Source organism: Aspergillus puulaauensis, chromosome 3 (genome assembly GCF_016861865.1).
Source record: "Aspergillus puulaauensis MK2 DNA, chromosome 3, nearly complete sequence".
NCBI classification, from domain to species: Eukaryota; Fungi; Ascomycota; class Eurotiomycetes; order Eurotiales; family Aspergillaceae; genus Aspergillus; species Aspergillus puulaauensis.
In genome coordinates, this window is record NC_054859.1 from 1,385,765 (window position 1) to 1,411,036 (window position 25,272).

Below are 25,272 nucleotides of genomic sequence, written 5' to 3' on the forward strand. Positions count from 1 at the left end.
GTCTGGATCTCAGGGCCGATCTCCCCACCAATTGAAATTCAATTCCTGAAGAAAAGGAGCTCTCGATGTCGTCTGCCTCCCAAGGTGATTTATCCTCCTCTACTCCCACCCCCGCCACCTCAACCTCGTCACCGGGTACCGACCCTCCTCACCCCGAATCAAAAGACAACAGGAGCTCGAACGACGCTCACTCCCATCAATCTGCTGCCTCCTACTTCTCATACCCCGTTACCCACGTAGTATCTGGCCTCTACCGTCGTCTAACCGACCCCCCAACCAGCAACAACGGCAATATGATGTCTCGTCTGCGTCGCAACAACCCCGATCCCTCCTCTTCATCCTCCTCCATCTCCTCCACCTCCCAGTATCCAGTCTTCACGCCCGTCCGCACGGTCTCCCCCTTTCAACCTCCGCCTTTGACTCCTTTAACGCTTCTCGCAAACGAAGAAAACACACCAATCCCCCTCGCCCCCCAAAACCAGCTCCTCTCACGCGCCCTCGCTGAAGAAATCCGTCTCCTCGTCCCGCCTCGCCTTCAACTAGTTGACACCTGGCGTCTGGCGTATAGCCTCGATCGCGATGGCGCCTCCCTCTCGACACTCTACGACAACTGCCGTGAGGTCTCATCTCGCAGCCCGAGGGCCGGCTACGTCCTCGTCATCCGCGATGCGTCCCCCTCAGCATCAACAGTTTTCGGCGCCTACATGACGGATTGCCCACACCCAGATGCACATTATTTCGGCACGGGCGAATGTTTTCTATGGAGAGCCAGCGTTCTCCCTCCGCCGCCCTCACTACTCAATTTCGACGGAGATGGTGGAGTATACTCCGAAGACGCACTTGAAAAGGCAGGCTTTCCCCCACCACCAAGCGCAGATACAACAAACGTCGGTCGATCAACGACACTAAGAGGTGAAAAATCACAGTCGAAATCGCTTTCCCCGCATATGCACGCCCTGGCACAGTCACGCCCTACAAATAGCGGAACTACAACCCCCGACAGAATCCGCTTCAAGGCGTTCCCTTATAGCGGCGTAAATGATTACATGATGTTTTGCGAAACAGGATTTCTCAGTCTAGGTGGAGGGTGCGTTCTCTCCTTCCCCTTTTTAACCCCAGCAGCCCCACAATAGCAATGATAGTCCAGAACTAATACTTGCTACCTTCAGGGACGGACACTACGGCCTTTGGCTGGACTCCATTCTCGAAAAAGGTGTCAGCGCCTCGTGCCAGACATTTGGGAATGAACCACTCTCTGATGAGGGTGTCAAATTCGATGTCCTGGGCGTCGAGGTTTGGTATGTTGGGTCATAACTCAACTTACTTGGAACTCTTGGATCATCTTTCCGCCTCTACTCCTCGGCTCTCCCCGCCGGTGTTTAGAATCATATCTATGGATTGAAGGGAACAGAAAGCTGCAATCTGGCACATATACTAGCATATAATAAAATACCCGGGCATGAAACGGCTGGTCTCCGTCATGTCTCTGTTCTCGATGCGGACTTTGTATATTGGTTGGTAAAATAGTTACTACTTGGAGGATAGTCAGAATACGATATCGGTTGTGAGTAAATCATTTACCAGCCAATTGTCCTTTACCGGTAGTGCCAGGGCAATAAGTTGTCTGTTTTTATCAAGTTCTATCCAGCAAGGAAAGGTAGACGGCCCTTTCATTGTTGACTTGATGTCAAGTAGTAAAAGCAAATAAAACTCGTCTATGTTTATCAAAAGTATAGAGCACAAAAATAAGCACCGCTCGTGGTGTGTTTGTCGCAGGATGACGTCTAGACATGTGACCCGTATCTACAAAAGTGAGTGGGTCGGTGTCACTGCAACAGCCTCGACCTTTGGTTGACAATTTCATCCGCTCAATTTCAACAACCTGCGCATAACTACCAGCCTCTCCGACGCGGCATATAGCGCCTCAGCAATATAACCAGATTTATCTACATTCCCGAAATTCCAATTTTCCGCGAAACCACCATCCTTCTCCTCGCTAATTCAACTTTCCGTCGCTCTCTCTCTACCCCTCTCTCAGCCCCGCCAGAATGGCCTCCTACATGAACGCCAGCGAAGCCTTCGTCCGCGAGAAGCTCGACGCAAACACAGCGCACGCGATTCCCGAATCATCATGGGCCAACAAATATCGTGGAGTGAGTCACTCGCCCAATCCCTTCCGGTGTCTCCAGCGGGAAGATCCAATCCGTTCGTCTTAGCACTAACGCCGCAACAAGGCCACAGTTGAAGACTTAGATCCACCTCCAGCGCTCTCCGTCTCCCCCAGTACCCCTATATCAGCGGCGCTCCTCGCAGCATTCGAACGCGACTACACACACCTCACTGTTACCTCGTCCACGCACCGCTCCCTCCTCGGATACCTTAGCATTCCGCGACTGAAGGAGCTCCTGGCAGCGGGGACGGTCAAGGAATCGGATACTGTTGCGGCTGCGATGCAGCGCTTTAACCGGAAACGCGGCACGTACGAGGTTATCACCATGGAGACGCCGCTGGAGGAGTTGCAGCGGTTCTTTGAAAGTGATACCGGTGCGAATGGGGAGAAGCGAGAGAAACAGGATTTTGCGGTCGTCACGGATGTGGAGCGCAAGTTTGTGCTGGGAGTTGCCACCAAGGCTGATTTGGAGGAGTTTGTCAGGAGACGGCCATAGTCTTTCGCGGTTGGCTGGCAGTTCTTTTTTTCCTTAGTTCTCCGTTATGTGCTGAAGTCGCGATGCATTTTCCCAGGCGCAGTTATTCAACATAGACTGGACATAATACTTAGTTGGGCCCAGCTAACGGATCGCTGGAGCTATAACATTCGGAATGCTTGCTGTATGGATACCAATCGCATATCTTGATCTTCATAACTGGACATACATACCATATAAAGCGCAATTATCATAACACTTTAATGCTTCACGTACACATGCAATACACCCAAACCGCCTATTCAGCCTTCTTCCCTTTCTTCTTCGCTGCCTCGGCTTCTCGTTCCTCCTTGTCCTCCTGCCATGCAACATAGATATACAGAAACAAGATAACATTAGCCATGACGGCTGCAATAATCCCAGAAACAGTCGTGCTCGCTTTCCAGTAACATCAGCATTCGCGCAGCCATTTCAGGTTGAACAAGGATGGAAAGTAGGTAATAAGATAATAAGAGAAGGAAAGATAAACTCACCCCCAAAGTTAACAGAAACAAAATACATCCCCACGGGTGTCGTGATCATAGCTATGGTAAACCCGACGAGTTTCCAGATAACGTGCCTGAATGGAGTTTATTAGCTTTGTTTCCAGAACTTACAGCAAAATAGAATAATTGTGTAATGGGACAGTATGCAACGGTATAGCCATGGCGCAAGTGGACACCGATGTATAGCAATGGACCACTCACATCGGAACAGCAGGCGAAGTATCAGAGTCAAACTCCGAGGGCTGCTCGCCCGGCGTAGAGCCGGGGGCGGCAGCGTCTGCGTAGGACTTTCCGGGTCGTCGGGAGGCCATATTTAAGGTATCAACTGTAATCTAGCCGTTCTCAGCCCGTGTCAAAGTGTCCGCTGGTGTTGTAGTAAGAATGAGGCAGCTATAACTTAGAGCTAGACCGAGTGGTGTTGTTGTTCATGTTGCGGAATGTGGAGAAACTGCGGATGAAATCATTATGGAGCGCCTTGGCGGGCTAGCCGGATTGGGTTCCTAGGGCTGGTGTCCTGTTTGTAGCTTCATCTGCATATCAAAGTAATATATAGTGTAGATTGTCCAGGTTATTGGCATGGGTGTGTTCTGACACTAAAATTTTTCATCAAATATGTCTTCATTTACCGTTTCTCTGTGTGAAGAACTATCAGGAACTATAAGGACAGAGTCGTCCTTATAGTTGCCAATGAAGGTATGGTTTAGCATTACCAGCAAAACCTGGAGCAATGAGAGTTCCTTCGGACCTGAATATTTTCTTATGCTACATAGTTCGATTATTGTTCGTAAAAAGTCGGCGGAGGCTCTATCCCCAAACCCATACACTATTTCGTTATTAATTTAGCCATGGCCATCTTTCGGACGCTTCATCTTAGGTTTTTCTTGTCTCCGACATAGATAAATTGAGTACAGTCAGTCAATACTAATGAAACTTTGAACCTGACTTCCAGTCATCTGCGCCGCTGCCTGCCTTTATGACTATCCAGGGCAAAACATACCACGTGACATATAGTTCTCCCGGGGCACCCCATTCAAGCAGTATTGTCAGCCACGTCAGCGCCAGATCTGATTTCCATAGTGTCGAAGTTGATGTGCTTATTGTGTGCGCGGACCTCTTCAACGTGTGCATCAAGCTTAGAGTCGCCGGGCTTGGTGTGCCAGGGCTTCGGTCCTCCCGGTGCGAACATCTCTTCAATCTCTTCAAGCGTCTTTCCGCAGGTCTCAGGGTATGTAAAGAAGAAATGTACGGCAGCGAGGATACACATGACGCCGAATATCAGAAACATTTTCCACGTCACATTCTGGAATCCGGGCGGGATATATAGGCCCAGGGCGAAGTTGAAGAGCCAGTTGCCAATCGCCGCGATACCCATACCATTGGCACGGGTTTCAAGAGACCAGACCTCTGCTGCGTAGACCCAGCACACGGGTGCTAAGGTCAATGCGTAGATAATAATAAGCAAATACGAAAATGCGATGACAGTATGGGATTTTGATCCCACCACTCGTATCAACACATTTTCGTCGCCGTCAACGCCCCCAGGAACGTATTCGCCAGATGAAAGAATACCGGCGACGACAAAATGGCAAGCCCCCATGAGAAGGGCGCCGTATATAAGGAGTGGCCGGCGACCGGTCTTATCAATGTAGAAGAAAATGAAAGTTGTGAAGATAATGAAAAGTGCGTACTGGATGCCGGAGGAAATAAGGTTGATGTTGCCCGTCAAGTTTGCCATCATAAAGATATACACAACATACTGTTTCAGGTTAGTTCAAAGATACAAGTCTTGATATATCAAAGGTCATGGCTTACATAGGTCATCACGTTAGCTCCCGAATTTTGCTGCCACATTTGCACTGTAAAGCCAGCGAGGGTTCGCTTCCACATGCCGTTGTACACGAATTTGCGCCAGCCGGGATAGGCATCGCGCTCCGCCTGAAGTACGGTCGTGATTTCCTCCCATTCGGCAACGACAAGCGGGTCGTCACGGTTACCACCAGCCTGGATATTGGCGAGGGTCTCGATAGCCTCCTCGGTACGGTTGACCTTGGCAAGCCATCTAGGAGAGCGCGGAAGAAATGGCAAGCCAATGATAAGGAAGACACAAGGGACGAATTGAATTCCCCAGGCAGTCCGGAAAGAGGCGTCTCCATCGATGTAGTGGCAGCCATATCCTACAAAATACATGATCAAAATACCCCATTCTGAGGCAGATTAGTCGGATGAACGAGAAATCGGATGGCCATGATGTTAGAACTTACCGATTGCCAATTGTTGGATGACAATGAGCTGCCCACGCTTCTCCTTCCTGGCGATCTCTGCAAGGTAGACAGGTACTTGCGAGCTAGTAATTCCAACGCAAACTCCGTTCAAGACGCGCCCAGCAATCAATGACCCAAAGCCATTTGTTGCCGTTTGGATAGCGGTCCCAGCAAGCCACCAAACACAAGCAAACGCAATTGAATCGCGGCGACCTATCTTGTCAGAGACAAACCCTGCCATGGCGGAGCCCACCACCGATCCCGCAGCGAGGGAAGAGCCGATAGCACCCTGGCGGAGACCAGCCGGGTTATCAAAATATTCTTTGTACTGATCCGTACCGATGATTGCGGACATGGAGGAAATATCAAACCCGAACAACATTCCACCAACGGTGGCGATAAACGCCACAAAGTACGTGTTGTAGATCTTAGGGAACTTCATGGTGCCGCTGGTCAATCTGCGCTTGGCCCCAGTACTAAGTTCTCAGGAACACAATCAGTGGAGATAAAAGCAGAGGGAGCAGAGGAAATGGGCAGTTCCACAACTATTTAATAATAATAGTTGAGAGCCAGAGTATGGACCGGGGGCTTTGTTTCAGCACCAACAGTCATTTCACTTGTGATTTGGTTGTCAAGAAGAGATATCGGACGACCAACCGCTTCTCTTTAGGCAGATCCCAGCGTTGTGCCGCCGGGGTTTTGCCCATTTCCAGGAGTTGCGAAGCTCGCCTTAGCCTAAACAAACCAAGAGGGTGGGAGGCCAAGAGGAAGGAATCCAGTTCGTGACTGTATCCAGCATCCCCGCCCCCGGCGCTGTTCCCAGCCAAGATCCCCAAGATGGCCAAGGCTGAGGGTGCAAGGGTCTGCGATCCACAACATTTCCATCAATCGTTCTGTTCCCTTCTTTTGTTGGCCAGAACTCCTCCGCCCACTGGATATTTGAGTGTCAGACGACAGCCCAAGCGTTCATTCGAGGGGGCATTGGCCTCGGCGAATCGGCCTATTTGTCTGCTGGCCTCTGCACCTCCTAATATCGGCTCCACGAAGAGTGTTGTCGATGTACTCCGTATTTTGTAGGCGATCGTGGGTCTCACTCGAGGCCAAAGATCGCGTATCCAAACAGGTCTGACATATCATCAAATGTAGGCATCGTAGTGAGAATTCTCGCGTGCAGAATGTCTTTCCCATACTTTAAAAAGTCATCATGCCACGGTTAAATAGAATCCTTCCCGTGCAAGAACGCCACATCAATTCCAAAAGCTATGGTTAATTAGTCATTGGGCTAAGAGTAAGCACTTCCGGGTTTCATTTGAGAGGCCCAAGCAGATCACATAGTCGGCAAAAAAACCGATGGGTTTGAGACTGCTCTTGCCGGCTGCTCACTCGAAAGCTGATTCTCGTAAAGGGGATCTGTCATTGCAGTTGGCGTCAGCCATTGGTATTGCGGTGTTTTGCCAATCCAGAGAAGCCCAGCATCATGTTACCACCCGAGCGACGACAGAGAAGGCAGAAGCAGAGCGTAGAGATGAATCGTCAGTTGAACCTCAGTTGTTAAGAAGGTGCGTTAGTAATGTCGCTGCCTTAGGTGTCAGACTGTATTGTTCCTGTTAGGGTTCCCAGTTTGCCATTCTACACCGTATACACAACTCAATTATCACTCTCAGTATTCTCCATCTTAACTGAGACAAAACTCCTTGAGAATTATGTCTACTATTTCTCACTCTTATATCTGTTTTTGTGCAGCTGAGTCGCAACAATGTCATCGGCATCCTTGCTGGGTATGATATCCACCGCCTACATTCTCAAACACCACGCTGTCAACGTCAACGGGTCAAGTAAGCCACCAAGTTGTCATTTAAGTCTCAATAAATGATAAGTTTACACAGAAAGTGCAAACAAACGCAGCATCGGCAGGATTCACCTTGTACAATGACTGCCTTCCTAGTTGGTCTTAATTGATTCGCGGTATCACGTGACGGGCGCGTCCAGCGCGATTTTGCGGAGAGGCAGAAAAAAGTCGCCTTGGAGAATCCGAACTGGACTGCTCTCTTTTCTTTCCCCCGAACGACCTGGAGGTGGAAACAGGTAGACAACCCATCTTGGGCACCCTTCAGCTTTCTTTCACTCTTTGGCTGCCCACCATGGAAGACACGGTCCCTGACACCCCCGTCAGCAACAAAAAAATCGTCCATAGCACGCCTCCTGCCAATATGGCCGACGAAGATGGAGATTATGAGACGATCGCCACCCTCCCTGCGAACCCTCCCCAACACATGCTTGCAACACAATCGTTGACACCCACAACACAACGATTTACACAGCCCACGCAGATTGTCGATGTTCCTTATTCCGGCAAGAGTGTTGTCCAAGTTGCAGCTTCTTCCCCTTTGAAGCCCCCCTCATCTCCTTCGCGCCCTTCGCCAGCCGGCCCCGGTCGTCTTTCCAATCTCATGGCTCCCAACGGCACTCAATTTTGTCCTCCCGCAAAGCGCGCGCCAGTCATTGATTTGGACGATGACGGTCCGACTTACCGGGGAGGCTCTTCCGATGACGACGCCTTGATGAGTACGGACATCAAACCAGCTATGTTTACCAAATCATCAAAGAGCCCGGAAAAGGCAACACCAATCGATCGATTCAAAGAGATCACCTCGTCCGCTGTTTACGACCCTTCGAATGCCAAGAGATCCGCTGCAGAGATGGACCCTACCCCGAAGGGGGTTGCCATGAAGAGAGCTCGTCAAGATGGCCCTTCGCGCGCCCAGCCAGTGGGCTCGCAATCACTGTCATTGCAGGATATTGATGACTATCAAATGCAGGTGAAGGTAGAGAGGATGTTAAAGGTTCTGCCGCAAAAGTCAGTATATGATTGTGTGCAGGCCCTCCTGGAGAAGAAAGGGAGGTTTGAAGATGCGATGGATTATTTGGCCAGCATCGAGGATCAAGACGGACATGCTATCTCATCAGAGGATGAACTAAGTATGAATAAGAAAACGTCGCCCATAGCTCCTGCAAAACAAAACATCAAAGCCCGGGGAAGGATTCAGGACAAATGGACGGCGATGAATCTCCCAAAGGGCCCGCCGCAGAAGCCTTCTCAACAAGTAGAGGAGGAGGCAAAGCCGCGAAAGCGGTTGATTCGAGGACCGAAATCTCGAGAGTCGCCAGTGCCGTTAAGTCCCACCCAGGACGAAAAACCAGCTAAGAAGAGCTTCGGTCGACTAGTGCAAGGACGCAGGCGTCCATCGCCCGCACGATCCGAGTCTCCTGAGGCGCCTCTGGTCATTTCTGACGACTCCGACTCCGCATTTGATGCTCAAGAGGGCGGAGGTCTAGAGACGAAAATTCTTGGTTTCTTCAACAAATGCGACGTCCCAAGCCTTGCTGATCTGGCCGCGATAAACGAGGACCTCGCTGAATACATCATAACGAAGCGACCATTTTCTTCTCTGGAAGAAGTTCGCGTCATCCCGGCTCCGCCTACAGAAGAAACAACCACCAAGACAGGCAGGAAACGCAAGGCACCTAAGCCGGTTGGTGATCGTATAGTTGACAAATGCCTTGACATGTGGGTTGGATACGAAGCTGTGGATTCATTGGTCGCTCAATGCGAAACGCTAGGTAAACCAATTGCGACAGAGATGAAGAAATGGGGAGTTGACATGTTCGGCAAGCGCGAGGGGGAGCTTGAGCTTGTCTCAATGGAACCCTCAGGCTCGCATGACTCTGGAATTGGAACACCCGCTAGTCAACGATCTGACGAGGACAGTGACGGACCAGGATCTCGATCTCGGAAAGCTCGTTTTATCTCACAGCCTGGGATTATGGCTGAGGATCTTAAAATGAAGAACTATCAGATCGTCGGTATCAATTGGCTGTCATTGCTGTTCGAGAAGGAGCTCAGCTGCATTTTGGCAGATGACATGGGTCTCGGAAAGACCTGCCAAGTGATAGCGTTTCTAGCTCATCTATATGAGAAGGGCATAAAGGGCCCACATCTTGTCGTTGTGCCGTCTTCAACCATTGAAAACTGGCTTCGAGAATTCCAAAAGTTCTGTCCGACACTTTCGGTGATGCCGTACTACGCCGACCAAAATGTACGTGCCCAAATTCGTGAACAAATCGAGGATAACAGGGACGAAATCAATGTTGTCATTACGACCTATACGATCGCAAAAGGCAAAGTTGACGCACATTTCCTCCGCAATATGGATTTCTGCGCTTGCGTTTTTGATGAAGGCCACATGCTCAAGAGCAGCACTTCGGTCTTATATGAGAAGTTGATCAGGATCCGCGCTCGTTTTAGGCTTCTTTTGACGGGTACGCCGCTTCAAAACAACCTCCAGGAACTTGCTTCTTTACTCGGATTTATTCTCCCTCAAGTTTTCCAGGATCGCAAGGACGATCTCCAGTACATATTTTCGAATAAAGCAAAGACCGTTGACGAATCACATTCAGCACTCCTTTCTGCGCAAAGGATTGAAAGGGCAAAGTCGATGCTCAAGCCCTTCGTTCTTCGGCGAAAGAAGCACCAAGTCATCGATTTGCCTACGAAAACCTCCCACGTTGAATATTGCGAGATGAACGCTGCTCAGCGAGGCATTTATGAAAATGAACAAAACGAGGTTAAGCAACTCTTAGAAGACAGGGCGGCCGGGAAGAAGACAGGTAACAGGTCGGCGAACATTTTGATGAAGCTTCGCCAAGCAGCCATCCATCCACTCTTGCGCCGAAGACATTACGATGATAAGATCCTTATGCGCATGTCCAAGGCCTGTCTGCAAGAGGAAAAATGGGCGCTATCCGATCCAAACACTATCTTCGAGGAATTGCAGAATTACAGCGATTTCGAATGCCACCAATTATGCTTGGATAACCCCAAGTCAATCGGAAAGTTTGCTCTTAAGAACAACGAGTGGATGGATTCCGGCAAAGTCGACAAACTGTGCGAGCTGCTCCGGCGATTCAAGGAAAATGGAGACCGCGCCCTCGTTTTCTCGCAATTTCGAATGGTCATGGACATTCTTGAAGATGTACTGGAGAACCAGCATCTGGAGTTCGTCCGACTTGACGGAACAACAAGCGTCGAAGATCGTCAATCTATCATGGATGCCTTCCATGAAAGAACCGACATCCCAGTATTCCTCCTTTCTACCAAGGCTGGTGGTGCTGGAATCAACCTTGCGTGCGCAAACAAAGTCATCATCTTCGACTCCAGCTTCAACCCACAGGAGGATGTCCAGGCTGAAAACCGCGCCCACCGAGTTGGTCAAACTCGTGAGGTCGAGGTCATTCGCATGGTGACCAAGGGCACAATCGAAGAACAAATTTATGCGCTCGGCCAGACAAAGTTGGCTCTCGACCAAGCCGTTGCCGGGGAGGAGGGTGCCGATTCCAAGAAATCCGAAGAAGCCGGTATGAAGGCCGTCGAGGAGATGGTTCTTGCGGATATCTCGCAGAAGGAGGGAACATCCTGATCATCTACCTCATTTATTCCTTTTCCGAGTTTGATTTTGATCTAGATTACTTGTTTATTAGCGGTGGGATCTAGTCATTGCATTTCATTTTGTGGTGTATTGCACTTGCAGCTAGTTAATTGGGGATGGTTTGTCTTGTTGGATGGGATGCATTCGTTGCACATAAGTACACTGGTCCTACTACTGGATCTAACCTGGGGGTGCGATTCTTGATATATTAGGGGCGTTTTCGGTTTTTGTTTCCCACTATACTTGGGCCCCATTATTAGACACAGGCTCATGAGCATTGAGACATTAACCTAATATTACATTTTGAAGTATCATAAAAAAGGATCATGCCACGGGTATAAAGACCTTCCTCCTCTTTAGTAGATTTCTCGGCTCTGTCTATTCTTAGTCCTTGTCCCCTTCCCCGTTCGTAGGGTTCTGAACCCTGCGATCCAGAATCTTATCCACGATCCCCAAATCCAGCGCTTCCTGCGCCCCCATGAAGTAATCCCGTTCCATCAACTTCTCAATCTCATCGATCGACATCTCCTTCTTCCCCGTTAAGTGCATTTTATAGATCCGGTTCAGCTGGTGCCGCACCCGCAGAATCTCCTTCGCATGAATCGCAATGTCCGTTGCTTGCCCGAAGTATCCACCAGACGGCTGGTGAATCATGATCGACGAGTGCGGAAGACAGTAGCGCTGACCAGCGTTTCCACCACATAGAAGCAGGGAACCCATGGAGGCAGCTTGGCCGACGCAGATTGTGGAGACGGGAGAAGCGATGTAGGTCATTGTGTCGTAGATAGCGAGGCCTGAGACGAATCAAATCAGATTAGTTCAGTTACTCCGTACGTGCGCATTTAACCCTTCACGGTGCTCTTAGTTGGTTGTTATAGAAGGAAAGACATACCGGCCGTTACAGAACCCCCGGGGGAGTTGATATAGAGGTGGATCGGTTTCTGTGGGTTATCGGCTTCGAGGAAGAGGAGCTGCGCGACGATGGACGCGGACATGGATTCGTCGACCTCGCCATTTAGGCAGATAATCCGTTCCTATTCTCAAATTAATATATAGCGCCAAGTTGAGCGAGGGTATAGAAAGGTGTCATGTATGTACCTTGAGGAGTCTAGAGAAGATGTCGTCTGTATAATATCTGTGGTTAGAGAGTGCTTGTGTAATTGATCGAAGGAATTCACGTACAGGTGTGCCAGCCACCTCCCTATAGAACGTTACTATCTATTATTCAATTGCGCGTAAGAGAAGAGAAATGCTTACCACTGTCTCTGTTACGAAGGGTGTTGGGGTCCAGCCCCGCGGAGGTTGCGCGGACGACCGAACTCGGAGGGAGCTTGAGAAGCTTCTCACTGAAGCGCGGGAGGCCAGGAGACCAAGTCGCCGTAATGAGCGACTTACATTCATGGTGATTATGAAGAGCGAGGAGTGGATATGAGAGAGGAGGAAGGAGAAAGGGTGTTGGAGGAATAGGGTCGGTGGATGAAGCTCCGCGGTGTTGGAGTTAAAGTTGGAGTTGGAGCTGTTAACTTTGAACTGCGGAGCGGAGACTAAAAATCGCAGTTTCCGCTCTGCATTTCCTCAGCTCTCCTTTCAACCCCCTCCATTTCGCCATGGAGCACCTTCACAGCCGTATGCCATACGCTCAATGGCGTCTTCGAGTGTTCCGCCAATTATTTCTTCCATCCGGTTCATTCAATCCTGGCTTTTTGTCCCGTCGCGTGCATTCTAGCAATGGCCGTGTCCAGGACGACCACGACGCAACCACCAGGAATCACAGCAAAACCCGCAGCAATGGCACCAATAGTGCTGGCTCTACGACTCCGCCGTCCCAGCTTCTGCCTCAATCGCCCCTTATAACACACCCCAATCCCGGCCGCGCTATCCGTCACCGCAAGAAACGGCTGCCCGGACGCGATGACCCCTCTGACTCCGATCTCAGCAACAACCCATGGGCCGTGGCACTCGCATCTCCAGTCCGCATGTGCAGCGCCACAGGAATGCGAATGCCCAAGGCCTTCTTAACAGAGTGGGGGTTGATAGAACAGCCCGCCTCCGCGGCAGGCTCCAACCTCGACCCAAAATCGCGCCCCGACACTCCCATCGAAAAAATAAAACAAGAAGGCAAAGGATTGTGGATCCTTCCCGTTAATCTCATAAAAGAGTATTTGGCAGACCCAGCTGAAAAGGGCAATGGAAAGGCGGCTGCTCGCCGTAGCCTCAGACTTCGCATGGTCGACCGCATACCCGTCCTCCAGAAAATCTCAAACGCGGTAATACGCAGCCGCAAGTCAAAGCACTCGCCTTTTTTGCCCATGATCCCTCTCCGTTGGAAATCTCCGTTGGGTCCCCTTACTTCAGCCTGTGAATCGCGTCTGGCCTGGCGGTTTGATATGCCCGATTTCGTGCTGAGGATGAAGCGTAAGGAAGTGATGAGGCAGTTAAAGAGTGCCTCGGACGGGTTTAAGAAGCGAGATGTGAATAACGTGTGGGTATCTTTTGATACTCTGTACCCGCATTCGGGAGAAACGCTTGTGGAGGGATTAACGAAGGAGGAGACAGCCCGAGGGGTGACGTTCGAGCGCATCGAGCGCGGTGTTTTTCTAGTCTTTGGGGATGGCACTGGCAATGACATTGATCCCAATACTGGCGAGGCGGCTGTTGCACCAGAGATCGTCACACTCCCGGGGATAGATAGGAAAGTTCCTGTTTTCGATCTTTCACGGCTCTTTTCCAAGGCCGAGTCTGAGGAAATTCGAGCTTATCATCCACGGTTCCAGAAGTCTGCGGTGCTCCTCAGACCATCTAACAAGCTTACTGTTGATGCAGTGCTGGGTTTATGGCATCTTCAGGGGTATCTCAGACCAACGCTTTCAAAACGTTGAATTTGTAGGCTCCAAGTTCTGGCATGCTCGCTGTATTTTTATATGTATACCGAACATATCCTCTATTTCTATATCTACCAATATTCACATGTGCATATATCATGCGTGCTCATTTCGCAGCGTGAAGAAGATCCGAAAGTTTATCCAGGTACACCGCCGGTCGAGTAGGCCCATCGACAAAGTCCTCCTTGCTACTAACACCTGTAAGAACCCCCAAAGTCCCACCTAGCTTCCCCTCCAGCCCGAACCGGATATCAGTATTCGCGCGATCCCCAACCATGCACGCACGGCTCCGATCAAAGTGAAACTTGCCCTCAATTGCATCCATCATCGCCTGGTTCGGCTTCCCAAGCGACACCGGATCCTTCCCCAGCATGAAAATCAATGGCGCACTCATAGATCCCGCACCGGGGAAGAAAGTCCCCGAATTCGGCAACGTCGAGTCGATATTCGTCGCCAGAAACACCGCTCCGCGTCGCACATAGTGGTATGCTAGCGAGAGCTTCAGATAGTTCAGGTGGAAATCCAACCCAACAAGGACGACCCCGACTTCTGGGTCCAGTAGGGATTCATCGCCTGCGGCGATACGCTTGTAATCCTCCGGGTTGATGTCTCGCCGGAACGAGGGATCTGTGCCGCCGATAAAGGGGACATTCTCAGAGTGGAGTTCCTGCTCGATGCCGGTTTCGCCGAGGACGAAGACCTTGCGCTTGTTTGGTGGGAGGTCGAGGATGCGGGAGATGTAAATCGAGGCGCTGTAGGAGGATGAGAAGATTTCTTCCTATATCATTAACTCCATGTTAATGTTATATTCTTCCCTATGAAGTTGGAAGTGATGGAAAAGGCGTATGTATATACCGTGGTAGCCGGAATGCCCAATGCCTCTAGCTTCTTCTTATAATCCGCTCGCGACTTGGTGCTATTGTTCGTAACAAATACGATTTGCTTTCCTGGTAATTGGGGAGAGGTTTATCAGTGATGCAGCTCCGGTTCGGCTCGTCGGAGTATAGGCATACCATTTGATCGCAGCAACTCTAGAGTCTCGACTGTCCCTGGGAAAACGTGATCACCGGACCACAGTACGCCTAGAATAGGTTATCCTCCCATGTCAGCGTCATTCTGTAAAGTGGTGTGGTCTGCGACGAAAGGCTGCGGGGAGATTGAAAATAAAGAAAACGGACCGTCGCAGTCAAACAGGAATACCTATCCCAGGAAAGTCAGCCATAAGCAAATACTGCTATAGATAATCAACACAAAAAGTCTTAAGTCTTACATCAAACTTATCCAAGAATTCGCGAATGCCCGCAGCATCGCCGGACAGGTAGCGGGGTACGGTCATTGCGGGGTTCCGGACGGCGATATGAAATCGAGGGAGGAGAGAACGGTGGGGAGGAAGAGAAGGGCAAGGATCTTTCTATAAAGGTGGGCCGTTTCTGTGTTGCAAGTTATTGTACCGGTGAAGCTTTTGGGTGAGAAAAGGCTGAGCCGGCGCAATGTTCATGATCGGACAGTTCGCCGTCATCGCTCGAAAGGCGGACACGGTCCCTTGTCGACCGGTGTCTTCACTCCGATGTACACCGAACGACAAACAGGTTGTGGTGTGTAACTTTGACATCTTGAATGCCTTTGTTATGTTATAACCATACAGTATAATCCCACTCATTTACTCCGGTGACATTTAGATGTGCTTAGATTATAGCGGGTATCTGGAGAGGCTATCCTACGGTCCCATACTGGCCAGAGTCAGTTCATACAATCATTATTCTAGATATGAGTCCGCTGCTAGCTTAATATAGCAAGTCACCAAGACATGTAATACTGTCCTCCGGTAGGATATAGTATTGCTCCCAAAGCGTTCAGTGAACGGTCGTGGCACTGGATTTCGCCAGCTCAAATGTACCTGCATGGGGGCAGGTTGCATGCATCCATGATATTCGAGAAGAGGAACTGTTATGGTAACAAATTCCCTGCAGTTATTACAGCTCTTTAGGATTCACCAATGATTCCGGAAATCTTAACAGCAACGTCAAGAATCGATAAATGTTCATCAGCACCGTCGACCAGCCGCTTGTCAATTTCTGAAAACACCAGCACGATCTTGTTTTTCTGGATATCAGAAATTGCATCATTGTAGATAACTCGTCGATAAAGCTGTGAGTAGTCAGTATCAGGCCTGGACAGTGGGCTCGAAGAATGTATACCTGTAAAAGAATCTGCGTCGCACTCCAACCGTCCGCCACAATGTCCGTGACCACTTTCGAAACATCTTCATATGATGAGCCAATCTTCTTCGGTTGCATTGACTGGATTAATCCATCCAGAACACTCTCAGGGACCACGCCAGCTATTTCCTCAATAGTTCGAACGGTGATCGTGTCAGACCCTTGGTCCTTCATCTCCTCATCTTCCCCGTCGTTCTTTCCAGTCTGCGCCGCTCCTATCAGCCTTGCCGCACTCTGCATGTATGTGATTGCACGTCGCAGATCACCATCGCTGCAGGATATCAATTTATCAACAACACCATCTTCAAGTGATAAGCCTTCCGTCCGCGCAATATCCGACAATCTGTCCCCAGCAGCTGAGTTATCCAGCGGTTTGAAGCGGAACTTGCTGCATCGACTAGCAAGCGGCTCAATGATTCGAGTAACATAGTTGCAGACCAAACAAAAACGAGTTATCCGACTGTATTGCTCCATCGTGCGGCGAAGAGCGGACTGTGCATCCTGAGTCATGCTATCCGCTTCATCGAGAATGATGATTTTGAAGGGAGGGCATGGATATTTCTCGAGGTACTCGGCATCAATCCCCGTAGGGTGGCTAAGCTGCACACGGGCGAAGCCTTTTACTTTTTCACGGACGATCCCGATACCACGTTCGTCTGATGCGTTGAGTTCGAGGATGCGAGATTTGTAGAGGGCAGGGCCGAAGAGGGATTTGGCGAGAGCGAGGATAGTGGATGTTTTCCCTGTCCCTGGAGGGCCGTAGAAGAGCATGTGAGGTAGCTGTATAGCCCATTGTTAGCATGGAACTTCCCGCGGGGTCCGCGCAGAAGAGGTGTCGTACGTTGGAGGCTTGCAGTGTCCGTTGGAGCACTTTTGTCGTGTGATCCTGGGCCGCGACATCATCTAGTGTTTTAGGACGGCTGATATTGTCAATGTCACCCCGTCGCAATCCTCAATCAGCGTGATAACATACTATTTCTCAACCCATGGTTGCAGTCGCGATTGCTCTTCCTTCCCTTCTGCTGGTTTTTGCTTTGAGCTGCCGGACCCAGCGGCCGCGCGGGCCTTATTGTTGAAGAAGTTAGCCGCCATGCTGGAATTTCCCAGTTTGGCTATCTGAAAATGAGTTCTGTTGCTGGACGGCAATAAGGCAAAGATTGCTCACGAAGCTTGATGAAGCTCGGGTCGCAAGGGCCATCAAAGAACGCGTCTCCACTCCAATACGCGTTTGCCAAGAAATCAATTAATCCCAATACGAACTCGATCTACAGTCATCAGCGGAATGCACAGTTATGCAATGGATCATTATTGAACTGTCTTTTTGTTTCATTATTGATATCGTAGCATATATTATCTGTCTATAATTCATCCCGTGGGCGCTGCACTGCCTCCGGGGTCGCTTCAAACATCCTCTTCTTGGTATTCGAAGGTATCTCCGCCTCTCCCTGCAGCTCCTCCGAGGTAAAATCGTCCAGGTTTGCTTGTTCCACATTATCCTCCACTATTTCGCCAATTTTATCGATTATCCAGTCTCGGTCCGCCGATTCCATTCCTGGGACCTGGTCGGGAACGTTATCTCTTCCAGCGCCATGGGCCTTGGCTTCTGGTACATGACTTAAAGCTGGTGTTTCCTGGATCAACATGTCAGTCGTACTAGTAGTCGCTGAAGACTCAACAGCTTTGCTAGTGATTCCTACAGCCCCCGAAAGACCAAAAACGACTCGCAGGATCAGTTTGAATGGCATCCATACTACCCACCAAAGCGGCCCATACAGGAGCCTTCGAAATACCAGCCAGGAAATTGTTCCAATTAGGATGTAGAACGCCGTTTCTAGATACCAGGTATCCGACTTTTGCGAACGGAGAAGAGAACCAACAAGGTTGCGTGAGGACGAGAGAAGTGTATCAAGGCTAGTATATGATTCCGATAGAGAAGATAGGGCAGCACCAGATTGTTCTGCAGAGGCCTGTTAGAGCAGTGTTTTTTAAAGCCGGGCGAGTCAAAAAAACATACCTAAAGTCTCCTGTGCGAACTGGCTCCGAGAAAGCTCAGCCTGCATAAGATGGTGCGTTCGCCTCAACGCCGTGGTGACATCTTGCGAGGCATTCTTGACAATATCATCCTGCGTCAGCTTCTCTTTTGCTGGGTTTCGCCTTTCGACGCTATCCGATCTTGAGAGGAGTAGTTCCCGTTCCTTGCGCCGAGCAACTTCAGCATTCCGCTTCGCTTGTAATTGCGCGTTGCGGAAGTCGCCTCGCGTCCTGTAAAGCAGTACAAAAGTTAGTGGTCATGTATAGAAAGTCCCAAGTTGGATAGGGCTACCTACTTTTTCAAATCATTCGCCAGCCGTCGAGCTAGCGCAACAGCCCGTTCCTTCTCCGTCTCCTTTTCGGAATCCATACCCTTTCTTCTAGAGTCTGTTTGCGTTTCTAGAGCGTCGACATCGTCCTTTAATAATTCCAACTCATCCTCAGCATCCTTCAGTCGGGAATGGATTTCTCCTCCAAGCTCGAGTCGAGCTTCATCCCCCTGTCCAACAGTCACGCTAAAGGTGTGTAGCCGAGAAACAAGTGGTTGTATTTGAGTGAGAGCAGCAGATAGTTCTTTGAGCCGAGTTTGGAGTACGGAAATGGTTGACATTGTCGCGACGTTTGTAATCGTGTACGGTATGTAGGAAGTTCAGATTCAGTGGACGTCGCAGCCTCGTTAATCTCGCATCATAAAAGAGATAAACATATTTGTGTGAAAAGTAATTCAGGCGCTATGCGAGCTTTAATCCAGAATACAAGAGCATCCATGTGTCCAATTCCGTTGCGGGCCATCGTCATCGGTTCCTGAGGCCTGACGGTGGGAGTTTGCATCTAATGCAAACTGGAGGTGCTCCGACCACTCCAATTTGTCCGCGGATTTTCCCGCCCAAAAAGTGAATTGCGAGACAACAAGACAAGCCGTACAATTAGCGGATTTACACCCCTCAGTCCGGTTTAAATACCTTTATACACAATTTAGACTATCTCAAATACGATACCCATCTCTTTCTACCGGTTCGTTCCGATCCCTCTCATCTCTAACTCACCAATCTACCTCTACTAACGAACACCCCCCAGAAGCACATCGCGACCAACAGGTCCCTATCCAACAAGATGGGAATCCCTCTTCAAACAATAACCACCCTCCGCACAACGTTCAACCCGTTCGCCCGCTCCTCGCGGCCATGCCGCCTCATCCTCTCGCTCCTCCGCAATCCTTCCACAACCCCCGCCAGCAGTCCGACACATATCGACATCAAAGTCACCCAGCTACCGCGGACTTCCACGAAAGAGCCCGAGATCACGGTGGGGTTCAAGGGAGGAAAGGAAGTGAAGTTCGAGGTCGGGAAGCGCCAGCTGAAGATTGGAGATGTTGTTAATGAGATTTCCCGAATCGGTAGGGGTATTGAGCGTGAGGAGAGTTTACAGGGTTAGTTGCGACACATGAGATTATGGAGCAGAGAGGGCACGGCAATTGAGGTTTATTGCTGGGTCTCCGAGGTAGGGGGTTGGGTGTACTTTTATCTTGTATATTTACGAAGCACCTACTTTTCATTTGGTCTGGATTAGTTTGCGAATATATCATGTCTTCGGCGCTAGGATATTGGATTTCTTGCATTGAAATACTTTGTATATTTTAAGAGGGGCAGATGTTTCCAAGTGGCGTAAAAATGCGCCAGTTGGCTCTGTTAACGCAGCGCGGTTTCTACATGGCTTATGCAAAACACTCGCACGGGCATTTGCCTCAATGTGTATGTAATGTACTATATCAGCGCTCTCTTCGTCTCATATATGCCAATGGAACCCGTCTAAAGCCATGGTTCAATTATCGTACTGTAAATAAACCGTATTTTACCTCATGAGCAGGCAGTAGCGGTTCGGCCGGTTGATGGTAACCTTTTCTTCACAGGCATTAGTAGTGTGGTTGGATAGCATCGCGACCTAATTGCAAGACTTCGCAAAGTCTTTCCTGGTGATATTCCCTAATTACGAGATCGAGGATCTTTGAAGGCATGGAATACGGTAGACCAATTGCAATGTATTGTTTCTCTAACCGATGGGAAGTTATATGTTCAGTCGCTAGGCGCTGCAAAAACTTGAGATTTTATAATTTTTGCTTGACATAGATTTACACAGCAGCACCAGAGATGAAGAACCACTTGTCAATGGTGCCATCAACGGGAGCAGGGGGAAGGTTCTCGCCCTTGGGGATGCTAGCGAGCTTGGAGGAGTCGGCACGGTCAGCGGAGCTCTCGAGGGTGGAGTTTGCACTATCGTATGTGTTAGCATTCTAGGTTACGGGGTTTTCCAGGCAGGGCCATGACTTACAGGCTGATGTCGCCACGGTCAGACTTTCCAGTGATAAGCTTCTCCCAGGCATCGGCACACTCATGTATGACCTCCTCGGCGTACCTATAGATGGTTAGAGTTTATACGATTACATCACCAATGAAGTTAAATCTTACTTCTTGTTCTTGGCCTCACCAGAGAAGGCGAACTGGTTCTCGGGCTTGCCGTCGGGGATTTTGTAGATACGGAACCACTCGTTGGTGGCACGGAGGAGACCGGGGAGGTGGCGCTCAACATCCTCGATGTCGTGGAGCTTAGCGGCAAGAGGGTCGTTGATATCAATGACGATGACCTTCCAGTCGGTCTCTTCCTCATCGAGCAGAGCCATCACACCAAGAACCTTGACCTGCTTGACCTGACCGGGGTGGCCAACAAGCTCACCAATCTCGCAGACATCGAGAGGATCGTTGTCACCCTTGGCCTTGGTCTCGGGGTGGACGACGTTGGGGTCTTCCCAGGTCTACCACGGAATTAGAGTCTGGCGTGACACGGTGTAGATTTTTTTGCGCTTTTCAACGTACCTGGGGGAAGGCACCGTAGTTCCAGAGGTAACCCTTGTGGGGGAAGCAGTTGCGAACAAAGCGGAGCTTGCCCTTCTTGGTGTCCTGCTTGACGGGGTTGAGGAATTCCTCCTTGGAGATCTAAACACAATCCTTGGTCAGCGACTGTCTCCGCTGGCGGGGCTTCGAATCGCATACCTCCTGCTTGGCGTTGGTCCAGCGGGGGATCTCAACGATCATGTTGAGGACTGTCTTCTCAGCGTTGGCGTAGAGGGGGATATCGTGGAAGGGAGAGACAGGCTGGCCATCCTTCTCGATGTACACCCGGTGCTCCAGGGTGTAGGGCTGGCCGATCTTGCGGACGGTGTAGGACATTGTGGACGACGGCGGGGTAGCGGAGGTAGCAAAATGTCTAGAGACTAAGGCGGCACGATTTGTTACGGAAGTAATCGAACGATCAATTCGAGAGGCTGAAGAGGATGGCAAGGATTGGGAGGGGTTAGTGGAAGAGAGAGAGAGAGAGGAGGAGGGAGAGGAGGGAGGGGCTTGTTCAGTGGGGGGAGCCAGTGTTGCTGATGTGCGACGAGGCGCGGGTGAGCAGCGAGTGAGGGCGAGAGTCGGACAGGCGGTGGGCAGCAGTCGCCGGGTCAATGGAGCTGTAATACGTATTCCTTGGACAAGGATGGTTGTTCCCGCGAGCATCGAAGGGAGGAACCGACTCAGAGATGCAGAGACCTTGCCGATCAGGTCAATTGGACGGTGGAAGCTGGACGAGGCAAATTCGGGGAGCTTACCATAGGACCGGGGGCGATGCGCCGCTGAGGTTTATAAGGGATGGATCGTGGAAGTGGTCGGGAAGAAATTCGGTCACAAACCTCCCGAGGTTAATTCAAGGTCGTTCTGAAATCCGATAACAATGTGATTGTTTAAGTTCCGAGAACCTCTACTGAAGCTATCTATCGAGGTACAGCAACCGACTCAATATCGTCTTCTTTGCAGGCGCCGTTCTGAATCCAGATCCTGAGATAGCAATATGGCAGTAAAATTTGGCAGCTCGTTGGATGTAAGATGGCTCGGCCCGTAATCATTGATACCTGCAAGTTACACACTTAACGTACACTACTATATACTATCTGCTCACGCCATCAGCACCATCATTTATGGTATATGTATTCGCATGACTGGTCATGCATCTGCTGTATATGCACCATTTGATGGCCTACACGTATTTGCAGTCATCCCGCCTCCTACAGTCTGGACCGTTGAGGGGTCTTCCGAAAATTCCACCATTCATTATTGCGACATCGTGGGTCTTCGCTGTCAGAGAATTATGCCACGTGATATTCTTGGCAGGAACGGTCCATGAGGTTACGGGCCGTACGGTATCGAAACGAACCAAGCCTCTTATCACACGTGACGAGAATTTTTGATCTCCGCCTTCTGCAATTCCGAGTCACCATCAACATTATCCGGATCATTTCCCTTTGGGTGGACTATTTCCCATATCTTAAACCACTCTAGGCTGCTATTCTTCGCAGCCCCTTCCCCTATCTTCGGAACGCAAAGAATGCTATGCTCAGGTTTCTCCGCGCCGCGATGACTTCCTCCCCGAAACGAGTTCCCATCCCCGCCAACGGGGTCGACTACCGTGGCAAGGTTGTGCTTGCACCGATGGTGCGGTCCGGAGAACTGCCATCCCGTCTCCTCGCTCTTCATTATGGGGCAGACATTGTCTGGGGTCCAGAAACGATCGATAAAGCGATGATCGGTACCTCGCGGCGTGTGAACCCCCGCAATGGCACTATCGAATTCACCCGGATGCCGTCGAACAGCATCAAAAAGGAAAGCCCTCAAGAATCTATTATATACCGTATTGATCCAATACGGGAGAAAGGAAAGCTTGTATTCCAGATGGGGACAGCCTCGCCAGAACTGGCTGTCCAGGCAGGCAAGTTGGTCGCAGCCGATGTGAACGGTATCGATGTCAACTCGGGATGCCCAAAGCCGTTCAGTACGATGGGCGGGATGGGCGCTGCATTGCTACGTACTCCGGACAAACTTGTGTCTATCCTTGAAGCGCTGGTCAAGGAAGTTGGCGAGCCATATCAGATCGGCATTTCTGTCAAGATTCGTCTTCTCGAGACACCTGAACTTACAGAAAACTTGGTGTCGAGGCTAGTACGAACGGGTATCCATGGCCTCACTATTCATTGCCGAACAACACCAATGCGCCCCCGCGAGCGCGCAATCCGGGACCAACTCCGTATGATCGTCGAAACGTGCCACAACGCCGGCGTCTCCTGCGTCATAAACGGAGATGTTACCTCTCGCGATGGTGGGCTCGCCCTGATGCAAGAATATGGCGCAGACGGCGCCATGATCGCCACAGCTGCAGAGGCCAACTCCTCCTGTTTCCGGTCCGAAGCAGATGGTGGGCTCGCCCACTGGCGCGAGGTAGCTCACGCCTATGTCAAGTTCGGAATGGAGTGCGAAAACCGCTTCGGCAACACCAAATACCTCATGAACATCATTGTCCCTGGAAAAGACAAAGAATTCAAGGACATCGCCCGATCCAAACAAGCAAAATGCTACTATGATTTCTGCCACATCTTGGGCTTCGAAGACCTCATGCCCGCTGCTTTGAAGGTTGACGAGACCCTCAATCTTACCGACAAGTCGATCATCAAGGCCGGTAACGAACCCACCCGCAGCAAAGCTGTTGAAAATGCCAAGTCCAACAACAACGCTGCCAGGGCCGCGGGCGGAGCTCCCAGGTCCAAGCCCGCCTCCCCTGCCACTGCTGGCGGGATTGGACCTGTTCGAACAAACTCCATTCCTAAGCCCACGAAAGCCGAAGAGAAGCCAGCAGAGGTGGACGCATCCACTATCCCGGCTCCTCAGAGCCAGGGCCTGGCTGTCTAACAGCGTTCCTCTTCTCATCTTATTGTTTGTTAAGGGCATCTTCGGCGTTCAGATTTAGATAAGATATACATCTATGCGATACTCGGTGGTTTCTTTATTGTTTGCTTGCATTATTGGTGTTGAATTGACGAATCAGTGTTGTGCTCTTAGAGGTTCGAGATTCCCATAGCTTATCATGTCATATAATCCAATCACAGCTACGTATATATATATTACTTTGTTTGAATAAACATCATCTATTTAATTTTCGTTAAAATTGGCATTAGAGACTATAAGTACACCAAGACACCGTTCAGTTAGATTACAGAAATAGAAACCCAGAATAATTACGTCGTGATTCTCTCTAACCGTCCATTAGCCCCGACCTGGAGACCAAAACGTTCGCGCAAAAAGGTCGCCGTTTGGTCAGACGGTGCAAAACTATTTGGTCGCCGGATGGGAGAAGGACGGTATCGCCATTGGTCCCGAATAACATCGAACAGCCCCATGCGCACTATCACGGCTTCACCCGAGGAATACTCATCTAGGGCATGTTGGTGGTTTGTGTGTCCTCCGTTCTCTTCTGGGTCGGCTAGTAATCGGGTTCGTTCGAGCTCTTCCTCGCTGGGAGGCTGGGAGGCCTGCTCCCTGATCTCGTTATCGTCGTTTGCTGGCTGCGCTCCGGTCTCGGTTTCGCGGTTTAGGAGGCCTCGCTCCTCATGGTCGTGGTCCTGCGCTTGGGTGGATGAATCCTCCGTAGCCGTGGTAGTAGTGGCAGCTGCTGTGGTATCCCTCGACTCGGCCACTTTTACCCGCTCTACTATGAGGCCTAGCATGACGAAATTGAGGAACATGACGAGCAGGTCGAGGAAGAAGAGTCGTGTGAGCGGCACGGGGGCCTTTTGGCCGATGAAGTCGATGAGGATTCCACCATGTAAATAGCCGCGCGTTGATTCGTCGGCCTCGGGCTGACCGAAAAAGTTGTGAATGATCATGCAAAATAGATTACTTGCGAGGATGGCTCCGATAAAGGGCTGATTCCGCGTCGGGTCGAAAGGAGGTGCTTTGGGGGTAAAGAAGATCAGTTGTGCAATGGCCCGGATCGCGAAAAGTACTATTGAACAACTAATAATAATAATAAGTCAGCCTTTTCTGTGCTTGTGGGCGGGGCGACTGGGATCCAAGGCGATAAGAGTACTCACTCCATGTAGTAGAGCGCCGATAACTCGCAGTAGATAATGATGTCGAGATCGCGGAGTAGACGGTCGATGAACGCGAGTTTCGCGGCGGTCTGAAGCTTCTTCCTCAAGCGCTCATCCTGGATCGTAGGAGACGCCTCCGTGATGCTGCCATGTTGGATGCCGGACACGTCAGCGATGTATTCCGCATCTCGAAAGACATCCGGTGTTGTCATAGAGGGTCATCCGGGCATTGATGACATCTATGGTATGAT

General features: G+C 50.3%; 14 protein-coding genes across 14 annotated transcripts; 6 read left to right on the top strand and 8 right to left on the bottom strand.

Moving 5' to 3' along the window:
- Positions 1-293: 293 nt before the first annotated feature.
- OXR1 (putative oxidative stress response protein Oxr1) lies at positions 294-1,314 on the top strand (the record flags this gene model as incomplete). Its single annotated transcript, XM_041701664.1, has 3 exons — positions 294-848; positions 927-1,087; positions 1,170-1,314. 3 exons carry the CDS (start codon positions 294-296, stop codon positions 1,312-1,314), a joined length of 861 nt encoding a protein of 286 aa, XP_041554526.1.
- Positions 1,315-2,048: 734 nt separating this feature from the next.
- Positions 2,049-2,666, top strand: APUU_30558S (putative cystathionine beta-synthase (beta-thionase); the record flags this gene model as incomplete). The annotated part of the gene is made up of 2 exons (XM_041701665.1): positions 2,049-2,153; positions 2,235-2,666. 2 exons carry the CDS (start codon positions 2,049-2,051, stop codon positions 2,664-2,666), a joined length of 537 nt encoding a protein of 178 aa, XP_041554527.1.
- A 277-nt stretch (positions 2,667-2,943) lies between these two features.
- On the bottom strand, positions 2,944-3,501 carry VMA21 (vacuolar ATPase assembly integral membrane protein VMA21; the record flags this gene model as incomplete). The annotated part of the gene is made up of 3 exons (XM_041701666.1): positions 2,944-3,083; positions 3,179-3,264; positions 3,392-3,501. 3 exons carry the CDS (start codon positions 3,499-3,501, stop codon positions 2,944-2,946), a joined length of 336 nt encoding a protein of 111 aa, XP_041554528.1.
- A 719-nt stretch (positions 3,502-4,220) lies between these two features.
- On the bottom strand, positions 4,221-5,893 carry APUU_30560A (sugar porter family MFS transporter; the record flags this gene model as incomplete). Its single annotated transcript, XM_041701667.1, has 3 exons — positions 4,221-4,946; positions 5,003-5,394; positions 5,452-5,893. The coding sequence occupies 3 exons, from the start codon at positions 5,891-5,893 to the stop codon at positions 4,221-4,223; spliced, it is 1,560 nt and encodes a 519-aa protein (XP_041554529.1).
- Positions 5,894-7,592: 1,699 nt separating this feature from the next.
- APUU_30561S (DEAD/DEAH box helicase) lies at positions 7,593-10,928 on the top strand (the record flags this gene model as incomplete). Its single annotated transcript, XM_041701668.1, has 1 exon — positions 7,593-10,928. One exon carries the CDS (start codon positions 7,593-7,595, stop codon positions 10,926-10,928), a length of 3,336 nt encoding a protein of 1,111 aa, XP_041554530.1.
- Positions 10,929-11,321: 393 nt separating this feature from the next.
- APUU_30562A (ATP-dependent Clp protease proteolytic subunit) lies at positions 11,322-12,338 on the bottom strand (the record flags this gene model as incomplete). Its single annotated transcript, XM_041701669.1, has 5 exons — positions 11,322-11,731; positions 11,830-11,971; positions 12,036-12,061; positions 12,120-12,138; positions 12,195-12,338. The coding sequence occupies 5 exons, from the start codon at positions 12,336-12,338 to the stop codon at positions 11,322-11,324; spliced, it is 741 nt and encodes a 246-aa protein (XP_041554531.1).
- A 206-nt stretch (positions 12,339-12,544) lies between these two features.
- On the top strand, positions 12,545-13,816 carry APUU_30563S (uncharacterized protein; the record flags this gene model as incomplete). Its single annotated transcript, XM_041701670.1, has 1 exon — positions 12,545-13,816. One exon carries the CDS (start codon positions 12,545-12,547, stop codon positions 13,814-13,816), a length of 1,272 nt encoding a protein of 423 aa, XP_041554532.1.
- Positions 13,817-13,925: 109 nt separating this feature from the next.
- Positions 13,926-15,155, bottom strand: APUU_30564A (4-nitrophenylphosphatase; the record flags this gene model as incomplete). Its single annotated transcript, XM_041701671.1, has 5 exons — positions 13,926-14,597; positions 14,675-14,766; positions 14,833-14,901; positions 14,998-15,019; positions 15,090-15,155. 5 exons carry the CDS (start codon positions 15,153-15,155, stop codon positions 13,926-13,928), a joined length of 921 nt encoding a protein of 306 aa, XP_041554533.1.
- Positions 15,156-15,802: 647 nt separating this feature from the next.
- Positions 15,803-17,130, bottom strand: APUU_30565A (replication factor C subunit 2; the record flags this gene model as incomplete). Its single annotated transcript, XM_041701672.1, has 4 exons — positions 15,803-15,967; positions 16,018-16,818; positions 16,880-16,958; positions 17,012-17,130. 4 exons carry the CDS (start codon positions 17,128-17,130, stop codon positions 15,803-15,805), a joined length of 1,164 nt encoding a protein of 387 aa, XP_041554534.1.
- A 266-nt stretch (positions 17,131-17,396) lies between these two features.
- APUU_30566A (putative protein transport membrane glycoprotein Sec20) lies at positions 17,397-18,679 on the bottom strand (the record flags this gene model as incomplete). The annotated part of the gene is made up of 3 exons (XM_041701673.1): positions 17,397-17,995; positions 18,053-18,300; positions 18,366-18,679. 3 exons carry the CDS (start codon positions 18,677-18,679, stop codon positions 17,397-17,399), a joined length of 1,161 nt encoding a protein of 386 aa, XP_041554535.1.
- Positions 18,680-19,182: 503 nt separating this feature from the next.
- On the top strand, positions 19,183-19,503 carry APUU_30567S (mitochondrial 54S ribosomal mL53 protein; the record flags this gene model as incomplete). The annotated part of the gene is made up of 1 exon (XM_041701675.1): positions 19,183-19,503. The coding sequence occupies one exon, from the start codon at positions 19,183-19,185 to the stop codon at positions 19,501-19,503; it is 321 nt and encodes a 106-aa protein (XP_041554536.1).
- A 694-nt stretch (positions 19,504-20,197) lies between these two features.
- Positions 20,198-21,620, bottom strand: ipp1 (inorganic diphosphatase IPP1; the record flags this gene model as incomplete). The annotated part of the gene is made up of 5 exons (XM_041701676.1): positions 20,198-20,339; positions 20,398-20,481; positions 20,535-20,878; positions 20,940-21,059; positions 21,117-21,620. The coding sequence occupies 5 exons, from the start codon at positions 21,618-21,620 to the stop codon at positions 20,198-20,200; spliced, it is 1,194 nt and encodes a 397-aa protein (XP_041554537.1).
- Positions 21,621-22,490: 870 nt separating this feature from the next.
- On the top strand, positions 22,491-23,840 carry APUU_30569S (tRNA-dihydrouridine(20) synthase (NAD(+)); the record flags this gene model as incomplete). The annotated part of the gene is made up of 1 exon (XM_041701677.1): positions 22,491-23,840. The coding sequence occupies one exon, from the start codon at positions 22,491-22,493 to the stop codon at positions 23,838-23,840; it is 1,350 nt and encodes a 449-aa protein (XP_041554538.1).
- Positions 23,841-24,166: 326 nt separating this feature from the next.
- APUU_30570A (DSC4 family protein) lies at positions 24,167-25,233 on the bottom strand (the record flags this gene model as incomplete). Its single annotated transcript, XM_041701678.1, has 2 exons — positions 24,167-24,944; positions 25,022-25,233. The coding sequence occupies 2 exons, from the start codon at positions 25,231-25,233 to the stop codon at positions 24,167-24,169; spliced, it is 990 nt and encodes a 329-aa protein (XP_041554539.1).
- Between the last annotated feature and the right edge of the window lie 39 nt (positions 25,234-25,272).